Raw genomic sequence first — 23,735 nt, 5'->3', positions numbered from 1 at the left:
CATTGGGAGAAAAAATGTAAAATGAACACGAATTATGTACTGTACTGTATGTATGTCGTATGTGTTTTATTTTAAACATTATATATAACCAATTTTTGTATTAATTTTCGGAGTACCCCCTGCAGCACCCCAAAGCAGCCCTCAAGGTATGAGTACCACCATTTGAGAAACAATGCGTTAGAGCATTGGAAATAGGGATGACGTTGGAAAAGTAACAATGAGATTAGAAGCGTTTCTATCCCAGCAATGGCAAAAAAAGGCCATAGAAAAATCAATGCAGTTCTAATATTGCAGTGCAAACTATTGTTCTTCTATTAAAAGCTGGCATATCTGGGTAAGAGTCACAAATCCACTGGAAAATTGCTTATGAAGTACAGAATTTGCTTCCGCGAAGCAGATAGTTCATACAATAAACCGCAATAATTTCTGAAATACAGCGCTTAAAAGTAATCAATTCCATAGAATCACAGTTTCTCATTTCTACGGTTTTAGAGGGAAACACAAGATATGTCTCCGATGACAAAAAAAATAGTATATCAATCCTGTGGCTAACTCAGACGAGTCGGAATTATTTTTCGTATTCATTCATCTTCTCCGCCTTGTTCCAATGAGTCTGTGCTTCCGCTTTTTAAAAGCCACTTTTTTTTTCCATCCCAGAGGAGTGGAGCGGCAGATAACAAAATTCATATTCTCATATCAATCCTGTGAGCTAGGATAGGATCCAGTTAAAGTGCTGAGGAGATTGCGGTGGCATCTACAAACTATTTCCATTTTGCCTCCGTCCTATACCCAACTCCAGTCAAATAGCAAAACATTCAGGGTTTATCGTCGGCTCATCTGACTGAAGCTGTCGAGACAGCGACTCAATCATTCAGTTCCCACAGGGACACACAGGGGCATATTTTCAATATTTACAACTTGGTGTACCATGATTGTATGTGGTTTGCATTATTTTAGTCTCTGCAGCAAACTATCAATTGTGACCATACTTTAAGAATCCTATACAAACCAGCTATACAAGGATGTTGTATTGTCAAATAGAAATACATACGTCTCGGTTTTTCCCTTGTCATAAAAATAGAAATGCATACATTCTTAGATCTGACTTGTGTGACTTCATTGTGTAAGTCTTATCGACTGGAAGCAAGAAGGTACATAAGTCGACCTTTCAAACACTGGGCATTACTAAAGAAACCGCCATGTTAAAATGTGACAAGTCTTTTGAAGGTTTGAGGTTTTGTTGGTGTGCGATGACTTACACTCGTTTTCGAACAGGTGGAACTGCATGCCCAGGAGGCCCATGGCTTTACAGAAGGTGTACGCCGCGGAGCTCTTCTTTTTGGGACACAGCTTCAGAATCTGAGGACCAGGAAAATGTCTTCTCAGGGAAAATCAGGACGTTCGGTTTTCGTATTTATTTATTTTTTTACTTAGAAAAAACATATATTTCGTACATAACACTGTATATCGTGCTACAGTTTCTTGAAAAGCCGCAGCGAGGAAAGATAATGCATCTGTTATGTTACAAAGGATTTTCCCAAGAACTACCTCACAGGTAGAGAAGGATGAGGAAACCTGCTTTGCATCGCTACTGCAAGGCCCTTTATCGTAAGTGGGCATATTAAACCAATACATCACATTGACACTTTAAACACTGTCAACACAGCCGAGTGGCTAGAAAGCGACTAATCTCCAGGGAGTGTCCACATCTTTCATTCCTCGCTGTAGAAACACATAATAAAGTTTCTGATACTGTTTTTGGAACAGATGAGGAAGAAATATGCTGAAAAACACCTAATTGTCAACTTTTAGGTAAGAATTCAGATTTTTAAAGTTTCATTTTTCTCCTCTGTTGCTTGCATTGTGCTGGTGAGTGATCAAAATGTGACATCATTATGCTGGTAGTTTAATTATTTCAACAGATAACCCCTAAGAGGCTCCCTAATGAGGGCATTAATTATTCCAAACATTAAATAATTTCCCTTTCCGCATGAGCAACTAATCAGTGCCGTGGCCCAAGCACAGGCGGTCTTTCCATATGGCATAGTTAGGCAATTACCTCGGGCATCGTGAATTTGTGTGGATTTAAACAAAAATAAAAACTCTGTTTTAGAGGTTCATGTGTTGATTTTGTTTTTCAAACCATCAACTACAAACGGCTTTGTGTCAGAAAAAAAACCCTAGTGTTATTGTTTCTGGAAGCTGGGGGGGAGCCAGGTACTCAACCCCCAGACCCACCGTGGCGGGATTTGTTGTTGCGAGCCCGCTATTGGGGTGGAGAGGGAGTCGAACCGGCTACAAGCGCAACGTCTGCAGACGTGTTCTGGGAGCGCAGTTACACTATCACACACACAGACGCTCAGCCCTGGTCTCCGGGCGCTTGTAAACATGCATTTGTGTTGCCGGCATTCAAAACGGGCAGTCTAAAAGTCAAAAAAAGCCTAGCATGGTCGTGTCCTCCAATAATTTGATTCAAGGAACAGGACTTGGATGGAAAAATCAGGATTGGAACCTGTGAGGGTAGCATCTGAACCAACATGCAATCAGGTCACCTTCACCCATGTTCTCCGGGCACTTTTAAATGCGCACGTGTTGCTGCCTTTCAAGAGAACACCTGGCATCGAACACTCAAGTCTTATCTCTCACGTAGATCCTACAGGGTGTCGTGGAAGGGACAGATGTCCAAGTTTCACCAGGTGCCGCACAGGGATCTGTGCGCGGTCCTCTTCCCTTCTCACTTTACACCTTCTCATTGGGATCGGTCATCCAGCGACATGATTACTCCTACCACTGCTACCCCGATGACACCCAGCTGTACCTCTCCTTTCCTCCAGGAGATAAGACTGTCTGGGCGAGAATCTCTCGGCATGCCTCGCAGACATCTCTGTCTGGATGAAGGAACTCCACCTCCAATTGAATCACTCCAAGACAGAACTCCTCATCATCCCAGTAAGTCCAACCATTCAACACTACATAAACGTTAAGCTCGGCTTGTCATCGTTAATACCATCCAAGTCTGCTAGAAATCTTAGGGAAGTGATTGAAGACCAGCTTAACCTTCCCTGATCCATTACCTTCTGTCTCCCGATTCTGCAGATTCACTCTTTACAACATTAGGGAGATTAGATGTATCTGTCGGAGCATTCAGCACAGCTCCTTGTCCAGGCGCTTGTCATCTCACGACTAGACTACTGCAACGCTCTAGCGGCTGGTCTACCAGCGCGCACTGTTAAACCACTGCAGATGATTCAGAATGCAGCAGCAGGCATGGTTTTCAACCAGCCAAAGTGCGCACATGTCACGCCTCTCTTCATCTCTTTCCACTGGCTCCCCGTAGCTGCCCGCATCAAGTTCAAATCCTTGATGCTGGCCTACAGGGCAGTCCCTGGATCTGCACCCACATACATTGCATCACGTATCAGGCCATACGCCCCAACCCAATCTCTGAGGTCTGTAAATGAGCGGCGGCTGGTGGTGCCTCCACTGCATGGGATGAATTCCCAATCCAGACTCTTCTCATGCGTGGTGCCCTAGTGGTGGAGCGAGCTACCCAGCTATTTATGCTCTGCAGAGACACTCACAACCTTCAAGAAACACCCGAAAACCCTGCTCTTTCAGGAGCACCTGCATAACCGATCTTGTCTTAGCTGTCACTTACCATTCTTGTTGAGGTTGGCTAGCTTTAAGTTGTTGTGTTGACATAATGCACTAACATGAAAAAAAGTGAACAAACACAAAAAACTCACGACCGTTTTTATTCTGATTCCTTTACAGCATCTTGCACTTGTATCCGGTTGAATTTAGAAACAGGAGATCAGGCTCTTAAGTTTGATGCTGCTCCAATGGTTGATGTATGCTTTAATTGTTCCTAGCCTCTTATGTAAGTCGCTTTGGACAAAAGCGTCTGGTAAATGGTAAAATGTAATGTAAATGTAAATGTAAAATAGTATTTTATATATTCATAATCTTGTCCCATTGTCTTCTTCTAACGGACTGAACAGCATTTGAATGGTTCAGTTACAATTCTCATTTGGCTTTGCTCACTGAAAAGAGCTCCCTCTAAATTGATTATGTTTACTAGTCATAAAGTGAGGTGGAGAAGGGCCTCATATTGGCCCTGCCTGGGTCCTCCAAATCACTAAGACCATTCATGGGCCCAAGTGCAGGAAAACATCATCACTGGCACTGAACACTTTGTTTGTTTTGTCCTTTAGAGCTCGGATTTTATCTTACAAATCCATCACTACACCACATTACTATCATCTATTATTAAAAGCAATGGCCAAAGAGTTTTGAGTTTTGGAACAGCATAAAGAGAATGGATGGGGGCCAGGGAGAGGTTGTCCACTGCCAAAGTAGATGACGGTGCATCACAGCTGTCACAACAAAACAAGCAGCTTTTGAGGTTGACGCGCACTTAAAGACAAAAAAGAAGTTTGTGAAATTGTTCGGAAAGTCTGAGTGTGTCTGATGCTGTTCTGAAGAGAAGAAATACAACAACAAAACTTCTGTCAGATTTTCCAATTAAGGTTCTGAAGTTGGCAAAAAAAGGCAAAAAATTCAGAACACAATAAAACACTGACAGAAACTCCACTTATTGTGCTTACCACGATGAGGTCGTTGAAGAGGAAAACCTCTCTCTGGTGCGCTGCCTGCTTCTGGGCCTTGTTCACGTCCGTCACTTCGAAGAGACGACTACAGCACACAAGTCTTCTGTGAGGAACTGAGAGAACCTGGAGAGGGAGTGGAGGTCAGAGGGGGTTGTGAGGCTTTCTTCGGAATCTGGGGACTAAATTAAAACATTTGAAAAAATTTATTTGTTTGTCAAAGGGTGCACAGATTCAGCGCCTATGAAGGCAACTGCACCCCCAATATACCATTTAAGCACTAATATCCTCTTTCGGCAACCACTGCTATCCAAATCACAACCAAGGCAACCATTCGAAGATGCAAACTTAGCTATTGACTTTATTTTGCTGTCGAGAAGTTGGTTGTTTTTCATTGACTTCCATTTGATTGGAGATCTCTGTATTGGCAATGGCACTTCAATCTTAGGCCATAATGGTTAACTCCCGGGTGCTATCCAGAGTTCACCAGTGTTAAAAGTTGAGGGATTGCACAGCTTGAACTCAATTATCAGATGTGGATTCCCATTCCATGATGGCAAGGGTGCAGCAACCACACTTCAGCCAAAGCCTTAGTCACGGCCGACTGAGACTTTTCTTGAGCTGCACATGGACTGTGGCGAACAGAAAACACGGCACAATGAGACAAATTAGGGAAGCGAACACTAACCTGGGGGGGTATTGCTAAAAGTCTTCCCTAATTAGGGCAACAGATAAGACGGACTGCTGTGTCAGATAAAGCTGAAGGCTTACAGGTTATTCTTGACAAATAATAGCTGTGTGTCTCCCCTCAGGGGAACATGGGAATTAATGCAGGGGGTTACATGAGTGTAATTCTAATTCCCCCCGCCCCCCTCAGTGCACAGGATTATACTCGTCACAGCCTTGGGGTCAAATACAATGTTCTGAAGCCATGATGCTGCTTCACATGATCCCCGGGAATGTTTAAATGAAGAACAAATCTATGCGTCACGAAATAAAGGACGCTGCATTCTAGGTCTAACTGTACTCTTCCTTGGTGCAAGCAGCTTGGACTGGAAAACTAATGCAGTAGATACACATTACAGTTGATTTTGTATGCACTGTATTCAGGTTAAAGATATGTAATGTGTACTGGTATGTTGTGTACTCCGCATGAAAGCCTGAAAGGTGTTTTTGTGCTCGGTATTATCGGAAAAAGAAAATTTGCACGCATATTTATTGACCTTGCAGATGAAAGCCTATCTGATCTATGCTAAAGAAAGAGAGGGGAGATTGAAAGATTTGAGGAGAGAGAGCAAAAGTGAAGCAATGTGGGAGCAGGAGGCCGATGGGTGTCAATGGTGCACAGGCCAAGCTCCTCTCTGGGATCTAAGTGCTTTCTCCGCCATTTAAGCAGATTACACTGAAATGTTCCTCATGCTTTCACAGAGTGATCTAAAAACGTCCTCGGGCCTTCGTCGCCCTTTCAGCTCTGGTTCTCCCTCTCTCCCTCGCTTTAACGGTCCCACCTCCTCGTGCTGTGGAAATCCATTTTATCATGAGTGGATCTGGTGTTCCTGAATGAACACACTCTAGCCAAAGAGGGATAGAGAGAGAGAGAGACATAGAGACAGCAAGAGAGGTAGGGAGACCCATAGACAGAGGGAGAGGCTAAGAGCAATAATAGCAATGTTACATTTTTCTGTTTTAATTTTAGGCTATCTCAACTAATTTGTACATACATTTTTCCCTATCGCAGTGACTGCGATCTATTACTCATGGGACATGAGTCTGGAGTACCGTTCGGTGATGCAGTATATTCTAACATTCATTGTTATATCTCTGTAACTATATTTTTCCTCCACGAACAAAAATAGAGTCATGGTGTCGAGGGGATCGTATCCTGACTGCAGACACTGCAGGGAGAAAGGTGATCGCCATCGGTAATGCACCGCATGCCTGGGTAGGCAGCACACCGAGCCGGCGCTCCTGAAGGAGGCGGTGGAGTGCCTGGCCTGTGCCTAGCTCTCCCTGACTGTCGTCAGGAGACAGGCGGCACGCTGGCACGAGGAGGACGCCAATGGACGCCCCACCAGTCTCCTGATGGAGTCGTCAGACTCAGACAAGTCAGAAAGGCTCTCCAGCCTCCGGCCGAGCTCCAACTTGTCCGGGCGGCTTGTGCCATCAATACGCAGGCCCTACTGCAGCGCTACCAGGTCAAACTGCTGGTAGAGGCTTTGCCCGGCACCGATTGGTCCGATCCAGTGCAGGGAGCTTTCTTCATGTTTGTCTGTCTTGCAGAGGAGATCGGCACATGAGCTCATCAGCCGACTAGGAGAAGGAGTGGAACGCCATTCCTCCTGCCATTCCTCCTAAAATAATTATTCTTCATTGTTTATCCTTTTGGCCAGCGAGCCTTTTTATTCAGATTGTTAAATAAAAACTCCTGCCATGTTTGCAACCCACGGCAAGAAAGACTTCGTCTCCCTCCCTGAACTCCTACCTGTGGGCAGGGACTCCCACAAGTGGCACCTGAACAGGGACCCCGAAACCAATCCGCTGGCTGCAGAAGTGCCTAGCTGACCTGCAGGAGAAGTGAAACTTCCTCTCCACAATTCCCCTCCTGCCAGCCCGGGTGAGGGCGGATGTCTACAAGCCGGGTCCTGTGGTGCTGCCGGAACGCTGTCTCCCGTTCCCGTGCTGTCCCCTCTCGGGGGTGCTGCCGCTGGAAATCTGGGAGCTGTGCAGCACTGCGGGCGGCCCGGCCATGACCGCCGGGACTGCCCCCGGATAGAACTCAGCCAGGTGGTCCGGGTCGCCGGCCTTCTGGACCCATCGCCCGGTCAGGAAGGGCCTACCAAGTACCAGTGAGGCTACAAGGGGATAGACATCAGGCTTTGCTGGACCCGGGCTGTTCGCAGACGATGATCCTTCAACACCTGGTTCGACCCGGAGCTTTTCTGGAGGCATCATAGGTGGTGATTAGCTCAAAATTCATTACAAGAAGAAAAAGCATAGGGTACAGGCTGCGGTAAATTCCCGCCTGTAGCACTCCCTGATTTTTGTCACGGATTGGCCAGGCTTTGACGTGTTAATGAGAGAGGCTGGGGTAGCATGCTCACAGTTGGTGGGGAGATGTGAGTGTTGCGTGGTGCACGGGGACGCGGAGCTTCCCTATCGACTGCTTGTCAATTGGGGAGTCGTCCTGCGAGCAGTCGCGAGACGACACCCTATGCAGGGCCTTTGAGGGGTTAGTTAAAATCTATGACATATTGATGCGCCCAGATGCCGTGCTCACTCACCTGTATTTTTCGGTGATAAGGGACAGGTTATATTGAGTGAGCCGTTATCACGGGAGAATTTGCTCCAGCTCAGGAACATCAGAGCCTCTTATATGACAGATGTGCTCGGCTCAGACAATTTGCACCGGGAGACAAGGTGTTTAGTGTTGCTCCCTACGTCCAGCTCTAAATTGCTCAGGAAGTGTTCATACGGTGGGTTAGAGAGGTTGATTATGAGGTCGAACGGTCTGACAGACAGGGGGCAACATCGATTTATCACCTGAACCTCTTAAAAGAATGGAGAGAGGAGGCGTCTGAGGGGGCGTCGTCATTGGGGAATATAAGTCGGACAGCGGCTTGGAGCTCCACACACACATTTGTGAGCTTTTACATGTTGGACGTTACAAGGTCGGTGCTGCTACATGTCGTGTTTGGCGCACAGACCTGAGGATGCAGGTGTTACAGAAAGTATCCCACAAGCATTTTTCCTCACGCGTCCACTCACATGTCTGGGAGAAACACACCAGTGGAGGGTACGTGAATTATGTAAACCTCCCTCGGGTGCTCACCATATTATCGCGTGATGGTATACGGTCCAATGAGTAATAGATTGCAGTCTCTGCTATAGGGAAGGTCTTGGTTGGGAAGGTAACCACAGTTCACCGTAATTTCTTTGACACCATGGCAAGAATGGAGTAGTCCTCGCAGCAAATTTGAACGTCATATGTCGCGGGCTACAAAAAAAGGCGACAGACACATTTTCTGCACAGGAGATGCACACGACAACAGAGAATGGTTCTGAAATGTGAAACGGCTTTTTCCTCAACTTCACTGTCAGATATATTGAGGCAGTTTGACTCATGGATGACCTTTCTGCCATAAAATTGTTGCTCTTTTGCACCTTACTTAATCTGAGTTGTTCATGTCAACGCAGTTAAAATCAGTTGTTTTAATTTTTTTTTCGCAAGAAAACATATACAATAATTTGTGTGGCTAAGATTGCAAATGCTTAGCTAATATAAACTATAACCACTAATATTATTCAGTAAATAGTATTCAGTAAATTTGGCTTCAGCCAGTAATTTGTTTCCAGCTATGTATATATATATATATATATATAGATAGATAGATAGATAGATAGATAGTGTGTGTATATATATACAAATATATACAGTATAAATAAGCCTCTTTGTATCACCCCCACTCCATCTCTCTGTTGGTCTCTGCTGCTCCATCCCTTCCTCTCCTTTTTCATCGCCACGGGCGATGCAGACTTCCGCAGTGAGCCCAGTTTCTTATTGCACTCGTGTAGGAAACATGCAGAGACGCCATTAAGCTGAGATGCTCCACAAGACGCCGCCCCGCGCCCCGTGCCCTCACCCCCACCGGCTCTCGTCACAGGATTACCATCGACTGTGTGGTGAGGGAGATTTGCCCCAAGCATTTAAGATCAAGTGGTCTGTGTGATTGTTACGAACCAATTCCCAATGACACATCCATTTAAAATATGTAATGGATTAAAAAAAAAACAACACACACACACACAACTCTCTGCTCTTTGTTCTCAAACTGGATCGATTTGACGCAGTAGATTCACTGCATCCAGAAGAGGCAATACAGGATGCATGATAATTTCACGATAGTTCAAGTATAACTTAGATTCATTGAACTAATAACCATTTAAACTACTTGGGAATTTGCAGACTTTTTTGGACCTAAAAATTAAAACAAGCCATTTCATTAAATATGCAACCCTTCTTTTTAACACAAAGGCCTAGCCATCAGACACCTAGAGTTCAGAATGGATATCAAAAAGAGGTTTATTATTTAGAAGTGTTTGGGAGAAATGAGATGCTCTTTAAAAGAGTAAACCTCATTATTCCTTTATGCCTTAGCTTTAATCAGAACTAACAAGCTGCTTCGCTGGTGTGACTCAGTTGATGAACTGAGCCAAGAACTTCCAAACCATTTTTCCATGAACCTATCGTACAGTACACACACATTTTTTACAACAGTGTAGGAATGGAGCAGAGGAAAAAAAGGTATCCAGCGGTGGCCAATGAAGTATCGAGCTAAAGTAATGACCTGCGGTAATGATTGCGCTGCTGATAATGAGACAGCTAATGTTTAATAAATGAGCTTTGCTGATTGTACCCAGTGTAGGTGAGGAACGACGAGTCTTGATTAATGACTAACTAACTCTCGGAGTTAGGTGTGTGCTGGTTTGCACACTTCTCCGCCACTTCCGACCCCGGAAGCTTCTTTCCTCTCCTCTCCAGGCGTGTGTGCAAATGCATGTGCAAGTGTTCATGATCGCAATAATGTCACAAACAAAAATGCAATGTCCTTGGCCTGAAATAAAATCATTCTGTCCTTGTGTACTGTATTTCTGCATGCAGGGCTCAGAATAAGTGGTTGACAGTTGCCCCGGGCAACCAGATTTGGGCCATTGTCGACCATGTTGTGCTTTTCAACATAGTTCAACATAGCTGAAACTGTACTAATAAATAAAAAAAAAGTTACACTTCAGTCACGATATGATGGTCGTTTACCTAACAACAAGACAAACTGTTATATATGTTAAATATAACCAAAAAATACATTTCCATGAATCCATCTTTCCCCTTTCTTCTAATAATATTGAAATATGGGTTATAATCATGTAGGATCTGTAACTGCAACTCTAACCATTTTGCATTCCTAAAATAGTGTCGGGCTCTCGTGTGTGTGTGTGTGTGTGTGTGTGTGTGTGTGTGTGTATGTGTGTACCTGTGTGTACCTGTGTGTACATGTGTGTGTGTGTGTGCGCGCGCCAGTCGTCGCCCCATCTCACCGTCTTCATGCCGACGATGGACTGTTCCACCTTGGAGACATAGGTGACGTGGTCCTCGTTGGAGCGCAGCTCCCTCTGCTGGATCCGCTCGTAGATGCCCACCACCATGTCCCTGGGGATGTCGGCCCCGTCGTCCACACCTAGAGCAGCAGGGAACAGCGTCAAGGACTGTACTGTGTGTGTGTGTGTGTATGTGTGTGTGTGTGTGTGTGTGTGTGTGTGTGTGTGTGTGTGTGTGTGTGTGTGTGTGTGTGTGTGTGTGTGTGTGTGTGTGTGTGTGTGTCTGCATGAGGTCATTGGAAAGCTCTAAGTAGTAGGCACCACTACTATATGCCGTATAATTATGTACGGCATAATATACGGCCAGCTGGTTATTATCACAAAAATAACCCCCATCAGCGTGATACTAGACCTGATCACCCTGTTGGGGGTTATTTTGGGAAGATGACCAGCTGGCTGCACATTATCACTTTCGAATGTTATTACTTGGCTGTTGACCAAATAAATGAATACATATATAGAATATTAATTTGAAATCTCAGAAATGCCTTGTTTAAGAGCTTCGCCCTAAAAATATATATATTTTTGCCATACGTGTGATTAACCAATTTACTGCTATCAATGTAAAATCTGACATTTAAGTTCATTGTGAAATGAGTGGGAATGAATGGGACGTCGAGGATTTTGACATGGATATCTATTTATTTGTTCAGGACTTTCATCGTAGTTTATATAATGACGTCACGTCTTGGTGAAGCGAGGGACGTGAAACCGGTGGCAACAGTCATTATGACGGATCAGTGGTCGTTATTCAGAAAAAAACTGACCACGCTGATTACCGCTGCTGATCAATCAGAATTGAGTCTCCCACAGATCCGCGTGGGAAAACTCTCGCGTATCGGTGGCTGGAGGACGACGGGTAATCAGGAAATGTCTTCTCACTGCGACAGTATAACCTGAATCGCGATTATTTTCTCCACGCCACTCTTTCTCTCTGCCATCCCTCCCTTCTGTCAGCCTCCATCCATCCCGGTGCGTAAACAGTGAGGCGGGGCAATGTGAGAGGGGGTTAAATTGAGAGGGAAAGGTTGGGGTCGGCCCGCTCGTTTGCGAAAATGGGACAATCCGAGTCCGTGGCCTTTTGCGCGACGCCGGTCCGCTTGCCATTTGGCTGAAAGGTTGCCGTGGTGACGCACCGCTACACCCGGGCGCCACATCGAAATCTTCGATGGACCCGGGCGCGCTTTCGGAGCAAACGAAGCCGCCGCGACTGACGTCCGCGGGCGGCGCGGCGCCCCGGGACACGTCGAGGCTTCACTCCGCATTACGGTGTCAGCGCGGCGGAGCAAGAGGCAGTAACGGAGGGGGAGGGAGAGAGAGAGAGAGGGAGAGCGTGTGAGAGAGAGAAAGAGAGAGAGAGAGCGAGAGAGAGAGAGAGCGGAGGAAAGGATGACCAGAGGGAAATGTCCGCAACGTGTCAGGCTAATGCCTTCATATATTTGACACTCTGACACCTGTCCTCTCATCCACCCCGCTTGGTCACGCCATCCCTCTCAGTGCTCTCAGGTGAAAGTCAAAGGTTGAACCTTCGTTTTTCTTTTTATCATCGCGTGCTGGTTTACGCTTTTTCCGAGGCGACGAGGACATTGTTGTGGCAGTTGACCTCAGCCGAACCCTGAACGCACGTGATGCACACGAGGCAAGGGTTAGTTTTGTCTTTTGACACTGCGTGGGACTAACACGGGTTTCACAAGTTGTTTTTATCACGCGGTATTTGGTCCAAAAACATGTACAGTATGTCCCGCGCGTTCACATGTGGCGGCGTGCGGGCGCGTGGCTTCTTTGCAAGGGCATCCGGTCGAAACAGGAGACAGGATGGTCGAGAAAAAGACGGACGGGGGGCGGAGGGAGAGAAAGAGAGAGAAAGTTCAACCCAAATCTTTTGGCCGAGGGAGAGAACGGCACGGCCTTATTTGCGTTAGATGCCTGAATTGATTTTTTTCGCAACTTGATTTAATTGCGGGGCGCGTGGGTCGGTGGGGGGAAGGGGTGCGGTAGAGATGAATCTACCTGAGTTGTTTTGCACCGACCCCGGAGAATTCGCTCGATTGATTCTTGAAAGGGAAAGAGTAGCACTGCGGCGCCTTTCCACTTTCGCTCCAAAGCAGGAGAAGAAAGCACGAACGTGGCGCTCTGCGACGGTGGAGCTGCTGCGTCGTCGTGTGGGCCGGCTGAAATTATTCTGCTTAGGTACGTCGTTGTTTTTTGTTTATTTTTTTAATGCGAGGAGGGTTATTTGTTTATCAGAGGAGGGTTGGCGGAATATAGATTGAACCCCCTGCGACAGCGTTTCATTCACTGGGGTAAAGCGGGTGGGGCGCCACTGAATTATTTGGGGACCACGCGCCTCGGCCAAAGCTCCTTCTACACCAGCAGAGGAGAGGATCAAGGGTTTCTTAATCCCTCTTTTCCCCAGACAGATCGGTCGCTTTTATTTATCTATTTTTAACTTGCATGACCCACAAAGCCATGTAAGCCAAATAAATCACAGAGACAGGTATAATGGACATTAACCTCCCTGCAGCACTAATGATAATCTGAAGTACTGGCAGTATTCCTGGGTATTTAGGACCTGTTCCCTGTTGTATAATATTACTGTGAGAAATAACGAGGCACTTTGAATTAAAGAAGTGATTTTTCTAACACATCATTGTTAACTTTTAGCAAACTTGCTATATCACATTTCAAAAACTTCTGCAAGTTCATAATTTTAAGTAGAATGTTGAAGTTTTTTCCACTTCTGGCCATTCAGTCTCAAGAGTTTTCTTAATTTTTATATTAAATTTCATTTATGCTGTTATTTTTTTCTTAACCAATGAATGGTGCCTGCATGTGGCTGCAGACGGGCTGCAGGCAGGTTATTTTATTTCATAAGGTTCGTGCTCCGAAAATGTTATTTTATAAAACTATTTTATTTCCAAAATTCAAGCCACCAACTGAAATAATTGAGTTAAATCATATATATCATCATCATATGTGTGTATACAACACACATATCCGTACATATAGTGTCCAATGCCATTGCTTTTAGTACAATTGTTCATCTCAAACTAGTACATTTATGGCAAAACCAATTTGGTTGGTGGCTTGAATTTTGGAAATAAAATAGTTCTATAAAATAACATTTTCGCAGCACCTTAAAAAACCTTGTGAAATAAAATAACCTGTCTGCAGCCAAATGCAGGCACCACTCATTGGTTAAGAAAAAAATAACAACATAAATACAATTAAATATAAAAATTAAGAAAACTCTTGAGACTGAATGGCCAAAAGTGGAAAAAACTTCAACATTCTACTTAAAATTATGAACTTGCAGAGGTTTTTGAAATGTGATATAGCAAGTTTGCTAAAAGTTAACAATGATGTGGTAGAAAAATCACTATTTTAATTCAAAGTGCCTCGTTATTTCTCACAGTGTTATTATTGTTATTATTATTATTATTATTATTAATAATAATAATAATAATAATAATAATAATAATAATAACAATAACAATAACAATTATTATTATTATTATTATTATTATTATTATTATTATTATTATTATTAATAATAATAATAATAATAATAATAATAATAACAGATTCATATTTCTGCCACTCACCCCGGAGGTTGCGGATGAAGTCCTCCAGCATCATCTTGCGGTCGGGCTTGATGTTGGGACTGTACATGTCCGTGTTGAGGAGGATGATGGCGAAGGCCAGGATGAAGATGGTGTCCGGGTTGTGGAACTGCTGCACCACGTCCGGGTTGCACATGCAGTAGCGCTGGCTGTGGAAAGGTAGGGAGCGATGGAGGGAGGGAGCGGAGGTGAGAAGGAGTGGGTTAAAGGGGACACAACAGATTGTTTGAATGGACAAATTGAAAAGAATCGGCGAGCGGAGCCAGGGGTGACATTTAAGGGAAACAGGGGGGGAAGAGGGAGGAGGAAGGTGGCAATGCAGAACAGATATAGATAAATGGGTGAGAGAGGAGGAGTAGAAGAAAGTAAATAAGAGCGGAAGGGAGGACAAAAGGAGAGGTTAAAGTTTTCTTGCCCCTGTGCTCCGAGGGCATCCTTCAAAACGAAAGACGCATCTTGTTTTTCACAGCATCGTCTTTGCCTTCCACTGTCCTGGGCACACACCGCTGTCATTTAAATCCAAAAGCTAATATATAATTATTGCTATATGACGACATTGCCAAAAAATTAATTATCACAATATTTCTGTCCAAATACATCGACATCGATAATTTAACGAAATATTAGGGAAGGCTCTTGATAAGATATGTATATACAAGAGAAATGTATGAAAAGTTGCGTCACTTTACTGTAACGCAGACATTTAACTATATTGTGATATTACAATAACCAAAATCCCTCACCCTATCTTGTCTCATATCACAATATCATTATTGTATCTCTCAATCCCTCCGAGTTACTGACATTAAGGTGTATGGATTAAATGTGTCATATGGAATGGTGTTATGAAAACCTATTATTTCTTGTTGGCATTAATTCCACTGTATTTCTGGGCCTTTAAATAAATAACTTAATCATTGATAGCTTAATCATTGTATTGCTATCTTTATGAGTAAGCAGAGGGGACAGAGTCTTATATGAGAGGTGGAGAAGGGACGTACACATAAAGAAGGTGTATGTTATCGTTGCATCTTCGTAGCTGATGCTGCCAGTTGAGAGCATCCAAAGAAAAGTGAGAATGCTGCTATGTACAATAAACGCGCCAACATTGTAATATATAACCCTTTCACGATACCCTATTACTATACTACCACATCCCTAATACTACGCTATTGCATTCCTTTGACTATACTATTGCTTACTATACTATTGGATCCCTATAACCAGATTATTACATCCCTATTAATATACTATTACATCCTATTACCATATTACTATATCCCTACTACTATACTATAACATCCCTATTACCATATTATTACATCCCTATTACTATACTATTACATCCTATTACTATATTATTACATCACATTACAAGTGCATTGTTGACATACTGTGTTAACATACGTTCTGAGTTATCTATAGATACGTGCGGTGTGTGTGTGTGTGTGTGTGTGTGTGTGTGTGTGTGTGTGTGTGTGTGTGTGTGTGTCTATGTATGTGTGTGTTCCCTGTGGCTGCTCATCTGGAATATAAACTCAATTTATTTCATTAAACAGTTACCAAATCCAGGTGGGGGTCGCGGTCCCCTGAGCCACGGGGCCCACTGAGCCAAATGATTAAATCGACATCTTTGTGGGTGTAGCGATGGAGAAACACACACACACACACACACACACACACACACACACACACACACACACACACACACACACACACACCGCAAGAAACACAAAATAAGTTTGTCTTCAGACTAATTGGAACTATATTTGACCTTTGAGAGCCCCAAATCGTGTGTAAACGTCACAAATTCTTATTCAGTTATTTTTCGGTGAAAAGTCACTTCTCTTTGGTGGAGAAATCAGTTGCACAGCCAAAAATGACATGCAAAGATAAGAACACATTGGAAGTCCGGAAGAATTAATGGAGAATGAGAAAATAAAATAATTAGCGAAAAAATAAATGAATAAAAACAATAACAAATAACAATAAACACCATTAAATAAATAAATAAATCAATACAATAAGATAAAATAAATGAATGGAATAAAAAAAGAAATATAATAATAATAATAATACTAATAATAATAATAATAAATATAATAATAATAATAATAATAATAATAATAATAATAATAATAATAATTTTAATAATAAAATAAAGCTGCAGGCAGCAATACACGGGGTCCAGTTTAGTCATGTAAGGTACATATTACAGGTTTTGGAAGTTACGAGGTTCACAAATCTGCGTCCTGTGATTATATGTGGGGACGTTGGGAGTGGACCGAGGGACTCTCTCCTACCACGGATTCTCTCTTTAATTGCTTTCCTGTTGTGGGGATGAGGGCCGCGTCGGGCTCGGCTTGGGAGGAGTTGCAGTTCCAGCTCTAATTGGCGTTTTTGGAAGAACTGCCGCGTCAGCTGCGGGGGGCCTCATCCCCGCTGTGTGCTGCTGAGCGGAGGAAAGGCCGATGCTCCTGCTCTACGATTGGCTGTTTGTGTCACATGGTTGTTTCTCTGCTCCGTACGATTGGCTGTTCATCACATGTTCACTTCACATTTTTGAAGTGACCTATATACGGAGGTTTTACGAAGGTAGTCAAACTTACGTGATTTTAGAGGTGACTTTTTTATTTGGATCACATTTTCAATAAGTTATGTTTCCATGAAATACAAAAAACGTTGCCGTATTTTGTGAGTAACATCCATATCACTGCTTTTATTTTTCCGATGCCTCGCTGGATCTTGAACGCATCACTCAGTCATACATTGGAGTGGATTCGACTCGACGTGGTCACGAGTTTTTGTGGATTACTTTTTTTTCGTATTTTTCATGAACCTGGCAAAGTAATGGGGACCAAGGAGGTCAAATAAAAATCAAACAGATCTGCTGACATCTAACAGGTAACAAGGTACATAAATATACTCGTAAACGCATAGTTTGTAATGTCGAACCACTGCAGAGCGACGGAGTCTACACAGCACACTGGACACACTGCTAATTGACATTCTGAACCAGAATATGCACATTTATAGTAAATAGTATGATGACATCATAGAGTGTCTCACTGAAAACCTCATCACGTTCATTTTTTTCCGAATTGTGGCGTGTAAGTCAAGCAGGACCTGCTGAATATTTGGGGTCAAAGTTGTTCAGCTTTTCACTAATATCTGCCCCATTTGTGGATCGATTTGGATGAAACTTCAACCACGAGATCCTTGTGATATACCAGTTTATGCGACATCTTAGCCGTGTTCATAGCAAATGTTGTTGTGTTCCACATCCATTTTAACCAGGTTGGACATATTTTGGCAATAAATGCATTGGACTGCGTCTGTGATATTGGTCCAATTTGGTTGGTTTTTCACTAATGTCTGCTCTGTATGTGGAGTGATTTGGATGAAACTTCAACCACGAGATTCAAGGTTAAAACAAGACAGCTTCTGCCGTCTCAAATAGTTTGAGATTTCAAAATCCTGAGAATCCTTTCCCCAAGCAATATCAATAGCAGATACCTTACAAATAATAATAATAATAATAATAATAATAATAATAATAATAATGAATAAAACTACTTATTGAAAACATCATCCTATTTTTTTTAACCCTGATAATCACATTGAAGTTTGACAGATTCAGGAATATTCATTGGTGATATATCATAATTATTTGTACTCGGAACGTTGGACCGCTCTCCCCGTGCTGCATGATGCTGCCAGTGAAACGTGTGCTGAATGCGTCGACACTCCGTGCATTCATTAGCAAACTGACGCAGCAGAACACTGATCGACTCCCATCTGCTGACGCTTGCGTCCCTCCTCCCCTCGTGCTTTTTTTTTTCGCAGTCGTTTTTTTTACTCCAGATCTTCCTTCCTTTGCTTCCTCTTGAGATCCCGCTTCCCCTCTCTCTCTCTCTCTCTCTCTCTCTCTCTCTCCCTCTCTTTTCCACCCTCTTCCCCTCCGAGTGTTTTGGAGGGATATCAAAGCCCCGAGCAGGGGGAGGCAGGCGGCGAGAGGCAGCGACAGTTATGCAACGTTGGTTATTTATAACCCCCTCCACCCCCTCTCTCCTTCCCTTATCTTCCATCCTTCCTCTCGCCCCTCTCCCCCCTTTCCACCTCTCTTCCCTGCGGGCCTGCTCATCCCTGCCTTTCCTCTTCCTCTCTCTCTCGCTCTATCTCTGCCCTGATAACATGCAGTGCCAACCATGATGTCCGAGCCCTGGCTGCGGCGACAACAACCCCCTCCTGCCCGGCGGAGGACGATAATGAAAGCCATTTATTCCTTTTTTTGGCTCCTCATTTGGGCACCCTGACAACTCCGACAGGTGGTTTTATCATGACAGAGTTAACATTACCACGCCGCCATGCAAATCATCTCCCCATTTGTGATTTGTGACCGGGAAATTACACTCCTGCCTGGCACGACCCACGGATGGACCACGCAGCCAAGCAGAAAGAAAGGAAAAAGAGTCTCAGTGTGTGTGCATGCGTGTGTGTGTGTGTGTGTGTGTGTGTGTGTGTTTGTGTGTGTGTGTGTGTGTGTGTGTCAAATATTCGTATTGTATCCAAAATCTTTTGGAAAGGTTTCGACGCTCAATTTTGGCAGGCATTGAAAAACAAAATTGACTGGTCGTCTGGTCGTGTTGTGTTTGCTGTTTGGTTGTTTATAGTGACCAAAAATGAAGGGAAAACATTAAGATTTAGTGTGAAAATTAATTTTCATTTCATCAAATCATTTAAACAACATACTCTGCTGTACAATTGTATATTTCTGTATATTTTCATATATTTGACTATTTCTGTTTTGTATTCTTTGGCTATTTATGTATCTTGACTTTATTTAATACAAGTTCTACTTTTCTTTCTTTTGTGTTTTATTTCATATTATCTTATTTTATTTCTATTTTTTTCTCAGAGTGTCATGCTTTTTTAAATGCTCATCGTCAGTAGATTCGCACTGGTAATCACCATGACAAATTTCTTGTACATACAGTAAAATGCCATGCCAACAGCCACTTCCTGTTGGAAATTACATTGTGGCAGTCCGTCGTCAACACATAGTTCAGGGGGGCCACCAGGGGGCCGCCAGCGCACCACCAGGACGGCCGCCAGGGGGCCACCAGGGGGCCACCAGGGGGCCACCAGGGGGCCACAAGGAGGCGTTTGGTTGATGGAGCTCTTTGATTGAATTGAATGACGTCCGACGGAAACAAGGCACGTCAAATTGTGTCCGAGGCGTTATGAACGTGCATCAAATGTTGAATTTATTGCTGGTGTTGGTGTGACTGGCTGCTGGAACAGACGCTAGCATTCACGTACTTTTAAGCTCACTGCTTAATAATATCACAGGATGATGGTATACAGTGTATGTGTTGTGTATGTACTGTGGTGTGTGTGTGTGTGTGTGTGTGTGAGTGTGTGTGTGTGTGTGTTTGTGCGTGCGTGGTTGTGCGCGTGCGTGCCTGTGTGTGTGTGTGTGTGTGTTGGTTATGCTTTAAGAACATACAAAGAAGTCCAGGCTATGTTTTATACTCAAAAAACAGCCACATATACGGTATATATAAATATATTTTTAGACGGCCATTCTCTCCCTTTGCAATTTGGGATTTTTTTTCCGGTACCGCTACTTGCACGGCGCGCTCTGATCTCAGCTGGGATCCCAAACCTGCACGGCCTCAAAGGAAGCACAAGGAATTTAATGACGTGACGGTAATTTACCTTTTTTTTTTATTATCTATGCGTCTCAGAAAGAGTTATTCCACAACTCTCTGCTCTGAATGTGACAATGCACAGAGATTCACGAATTTGACGGCTTTAGTCGGTTTCCCTTAAAAAAAGGAGATGAACACAACGCGAGGAACCGTGACGGCGGGGGATCAATGAACAGGATAACTTGGCTAAGGTTGATCTATCGTCCGTGAAAATCTGCCTCTCTTTCATTCCCCCTTTAGCATTCAGTCTGGGACACAATTTCTCTTGATAATTAATTTATATTTGCCGACGAGCACGTGCGTGTAACGTTGGATTTGCCGCGATTAAAAAGGATTACTTCGACTTAGGCACGGCGTGGCCTACAAGAGCACCTTTGAAATGAAAAACGACCGACGAGGATCAAACAATAGCACTTGTAGCGGGGCGCGCCCAAACGGCCCCTTGCTTCATAATTGGCGGAGTAATTACCTGAACGCCTCAATTAGCCGCTCCACCTTCTGGGCTTCACCCTGGACACGGATGTGAGCCTGGAATTTCCTCAGGGCCTCGTCCAGCTCCATGCCGGAGAAGTCCATCTCGTCCACTACGCAGCTGGTCGGCGGCGGGACGGACAGAGGGAGGGGATAGGGGTCATGAGAGGAGGGGTGGAGGATGAGAAATGTGGAGCGGACGGTGGGGAGAGAATGGGAAAAGTCAGCTTACTGAACGTGTGAAAGGATAGAAGCAAAGAAAGTTAAGAGTTTCCTTGTTTTCATGTGGCTCTGCCCTTCTATAGCCAGTTCACCGCTCATTTAAATTTGACATAAATCAGCGGGCGGGTAAACCTGCGCATTAGTGGTGAAAATCATTTTTTCGACTGTGTTCTGGTGGAGTCACTCAGTTCAATTTTCACACTCTCTGTTCATTTGATCCAGTTCAGAATCATGTAAGTATATTACTTGTACTGAAGAAGAAGAATGCAGGAAGAATGCAGACTGTGGATCCCAAAAGCCCGACTCTAAAAATTATTCACTTTGGCAGGGAAATTCAAAGAGTGAATCAGTCACATTTTTATCAATTATGTCAAATGCATTGGCCGTTTTTCCACATTTACTTAGCTGCGAACGAATGACCGAACGACTCCTTTGCCAAAGTGACGATTCCTGAGTCATTTTAAAGATTTGTGAGCTATGAATGACTTGTTCGTGAGTCGTGCATCAGTAGGTGAGTCATTATTTGAAATGGAAGCAGACTTTTTCTCATCTGCTTTAGGGTCACATCGCCACTATCCCTGCTCCAGGTATTAGCCAAGCACGGACACCTAGGATAAGACCAGTCTGGATACCCTGAATCGAATGCAACCACACACACACACACACACACACACACACACACACACACACACACACACACACACACACACACACACACACACACAGACACACACACATACATATTTAAACACTCACACGTAGACATAGTTTCTCCAAGCAGAAAATCCCCCAATTACCTGACTACCCCAGCTAAATGGCTTCAATTAAAAAGGAAATATATCCTGGCCAGTCACTCGGAGCGATAAATATAACATAGGTAATTTGGTGTCGGGGTGATTTTAAGTTAACGTAACTTTGGAAATGACCTCGTATACCGACGTGCTCGAAACAGAATGATAATGAGTGCTGACCTCAGGTAACACCTTAATTTACAATTAATTCAAAGTTTTATTCTTGTAAGTCTATAAATCCAGTCAACCTAGTTATAGTTACATTTTAGGCAGAATGATTTGCTATTGAATGTCAGAAAATGCTCCAAGAAACCAACCTTGTTTTCCCTTTGACTCCAAGCTCCCCAACCCTATGTTTCTTTAATCCTATATTCCCTTAACCCTCTTTTTCCTCAGCCCTATATTCCCTCAACCCTATGTCCCCTCAGCCCTATTTTCTTTTAGCCCTATATCCTCTCAGCCCTATATCCCCTCAGCCCTATATTCCCTCAGCTCTATGTTCCCTCGGCCCCTTATCCCCTTAGCCTTGTGTCCCCTCAGCCCTATATCCCCTCAGCCCTGTATCCACTCAGTCCTATATTCCCTCAGCCCTGTGTTCCTTCAGCCTTATTTTCCCTTAACCCTTTATTCCCTCAGCCCTATTTTCCCTCAGCTGTATATTCCCTCAGCCCTATGTCTCCTCAGCCCTTTATTCCCTCATCCCTGTATTCCCTCAGCTCTATGTTCCCTTGGACCTATATCCCCTCAGCCTTGTGTCCCGTCAGCCCTGTATTCACTCAGTCCTATGTCCCCTCAGCCCTATGTCTCCTCAGCCCTATATTCCCTCAGCCTTATTTTCCCTCAGCTCTATATTCCCCTCAGCCCTATATCCCCTCAGCCTTGTGACCCCTCAGCCTTGTATTCCCTCGGCCTTGTGTTCCGTCAGACTTATGTCTCCTCAGCCCTATATCCCCTCAGCCTTGTGTTCCCTCAGCCTTATATTCCCCCAGCCCTATTCCCCTCTGCTCTATATTCCCTCAGCCCTATGTTCCCTCAGCCTTATATTCTCATAGCCCTATATTCCCTCAGCCCTATGTGGGGATGTTCCCACACTATTCTACTAGTACTACTGTTAGTACTGCTATGAATACTTCTACTACTGTAACTATTACACTTACTACCGCTACAGCTATTGCTACAACTAAGGCTATTGCCAATGGCATTGTGACTTTATATTTTGTTGACTGTTACTACCACTATTGCTAATGCTAATGCTAATTCTCATGCCCATGCTGATTTACAACTGCAGGAATTGAAGTCTCGCAAACTTGGCCTGGCGGGTGCGCTTTCACTGCTCTCAAGAGACCTCAGCGTTAGAAAAATAAATAAAAATGTGATGCTTAATAAGCAAGGACCGCAGCACCGACGCCAATTAGAGGAACAACGCTTTCCAGGGAAAATATCAAAGGAGGCTGAGAGTCTCAGAGTGTCATCCTGCCGCTTCTTGTTTGTTTGCTTTTTCTGTCTTAATATACAACAAAAAAAATCCGGAAAGTTTTCGGTTTGACCAAGAAAAGAAAAATGAAGGAACAGAAGAAAGTATCCATGAAACCGGCAGGGGGGTGGGGGCGCGAAGAAAACCATTAATTGCGTCGATGTCTGCGGTTTCAGTTGAAACGGCATTTGTGATTAAGTTGGAAATGACTTTACAGATGAAGGATTTCAGGTGTTTTTTTTGTTGAATTCTTTGTGCTAACAGATCAATGGCTTCTTTATGAGGGCAGCGTCTCCACCCATCCAACATCGCTGCTCGGTTGTAGTAGATCGTTGAGGAATGATTAGACGGATCGACTGCATTAACGGCAGAACTAACCGAGCTCTAAGAATTACTGCTGCTCGATAACTATATTAAGGGCATTAAAGTTAGAGAGGAAAGGTATAGAAAAAGGAATAACGCTGTGTACTCGTATTACTGTGTGCCAATATGTCTATCAGAGTAACAAGCTCTATGTTATCAGTCTTTAGAAGTAATCTAGGAAACAAAATGTAAGTTTCTGAACAGATTTTAGAGACAATACTTTTCCTCATTTCTGACTTATTTCTAATACACGGTTTATGCAAAAGGATGCAAAAGGTTTACACGTAGCATGGAACCGACTATTTAAAAATGGTGGT

General features: G+C 43.8%; 1 protein-coding gene across 1 annotated transcript in view; it reads right to left on the bottom strand.

Moving 5' to 3' along the window:
* iqsec3a (IQ motif and Sec7 domain ArfGEF 3a) overlaps window positions 1–23,735 on the bottom strand; it is a gene marked incomplete at its 3' end in the record, with an annotated part of 56,661 nt that overhangs the window by 10,105 nt on the left and 22,821 nt on the right. Inside the window, exons 4-8 of the mRNA XM_080022155.1 lie at window positions 20,567–20,689; window positions 14,366–14,532; window positions 10,701–10,840; window positions 4,608–4,733; window positions 1,260–1,359 (exon numbers count right to left, since the gene is read on the bottom strand). Coding sequence (XP_079878281.1) covers window positions 1,260–1,359; window positions 4,608–4,733; window positions 10,701–10,840; window positions 14,366–14,532; window positions 20,567–20,689 — 656 coding nt within the window. The remainder of the gene's footprint in view (window positions 1–1,259; window positions 1,360–4,607; window positions 4,734–10,700; window positions 10,841–14,365; window positions 14,533–20,566; window positions 20,690–23,735) is intronic.

The sequence above is a fragment of the Zeus faber genome, assembly GCF_960531495.2.
Source record: "Zeus faber genome assembly, chromosome: 21".
NCBI lineage: Eukaryota > Metazoa > Chordata > Actinopteri > Zeiformes > Zeidae > Zeus > Zeus faber.
The sequence above is the reverse complement of the archived record's forward strand: the minus strand, read 5'-3'. Positions and strand labels throughout refer to the sequence as shown.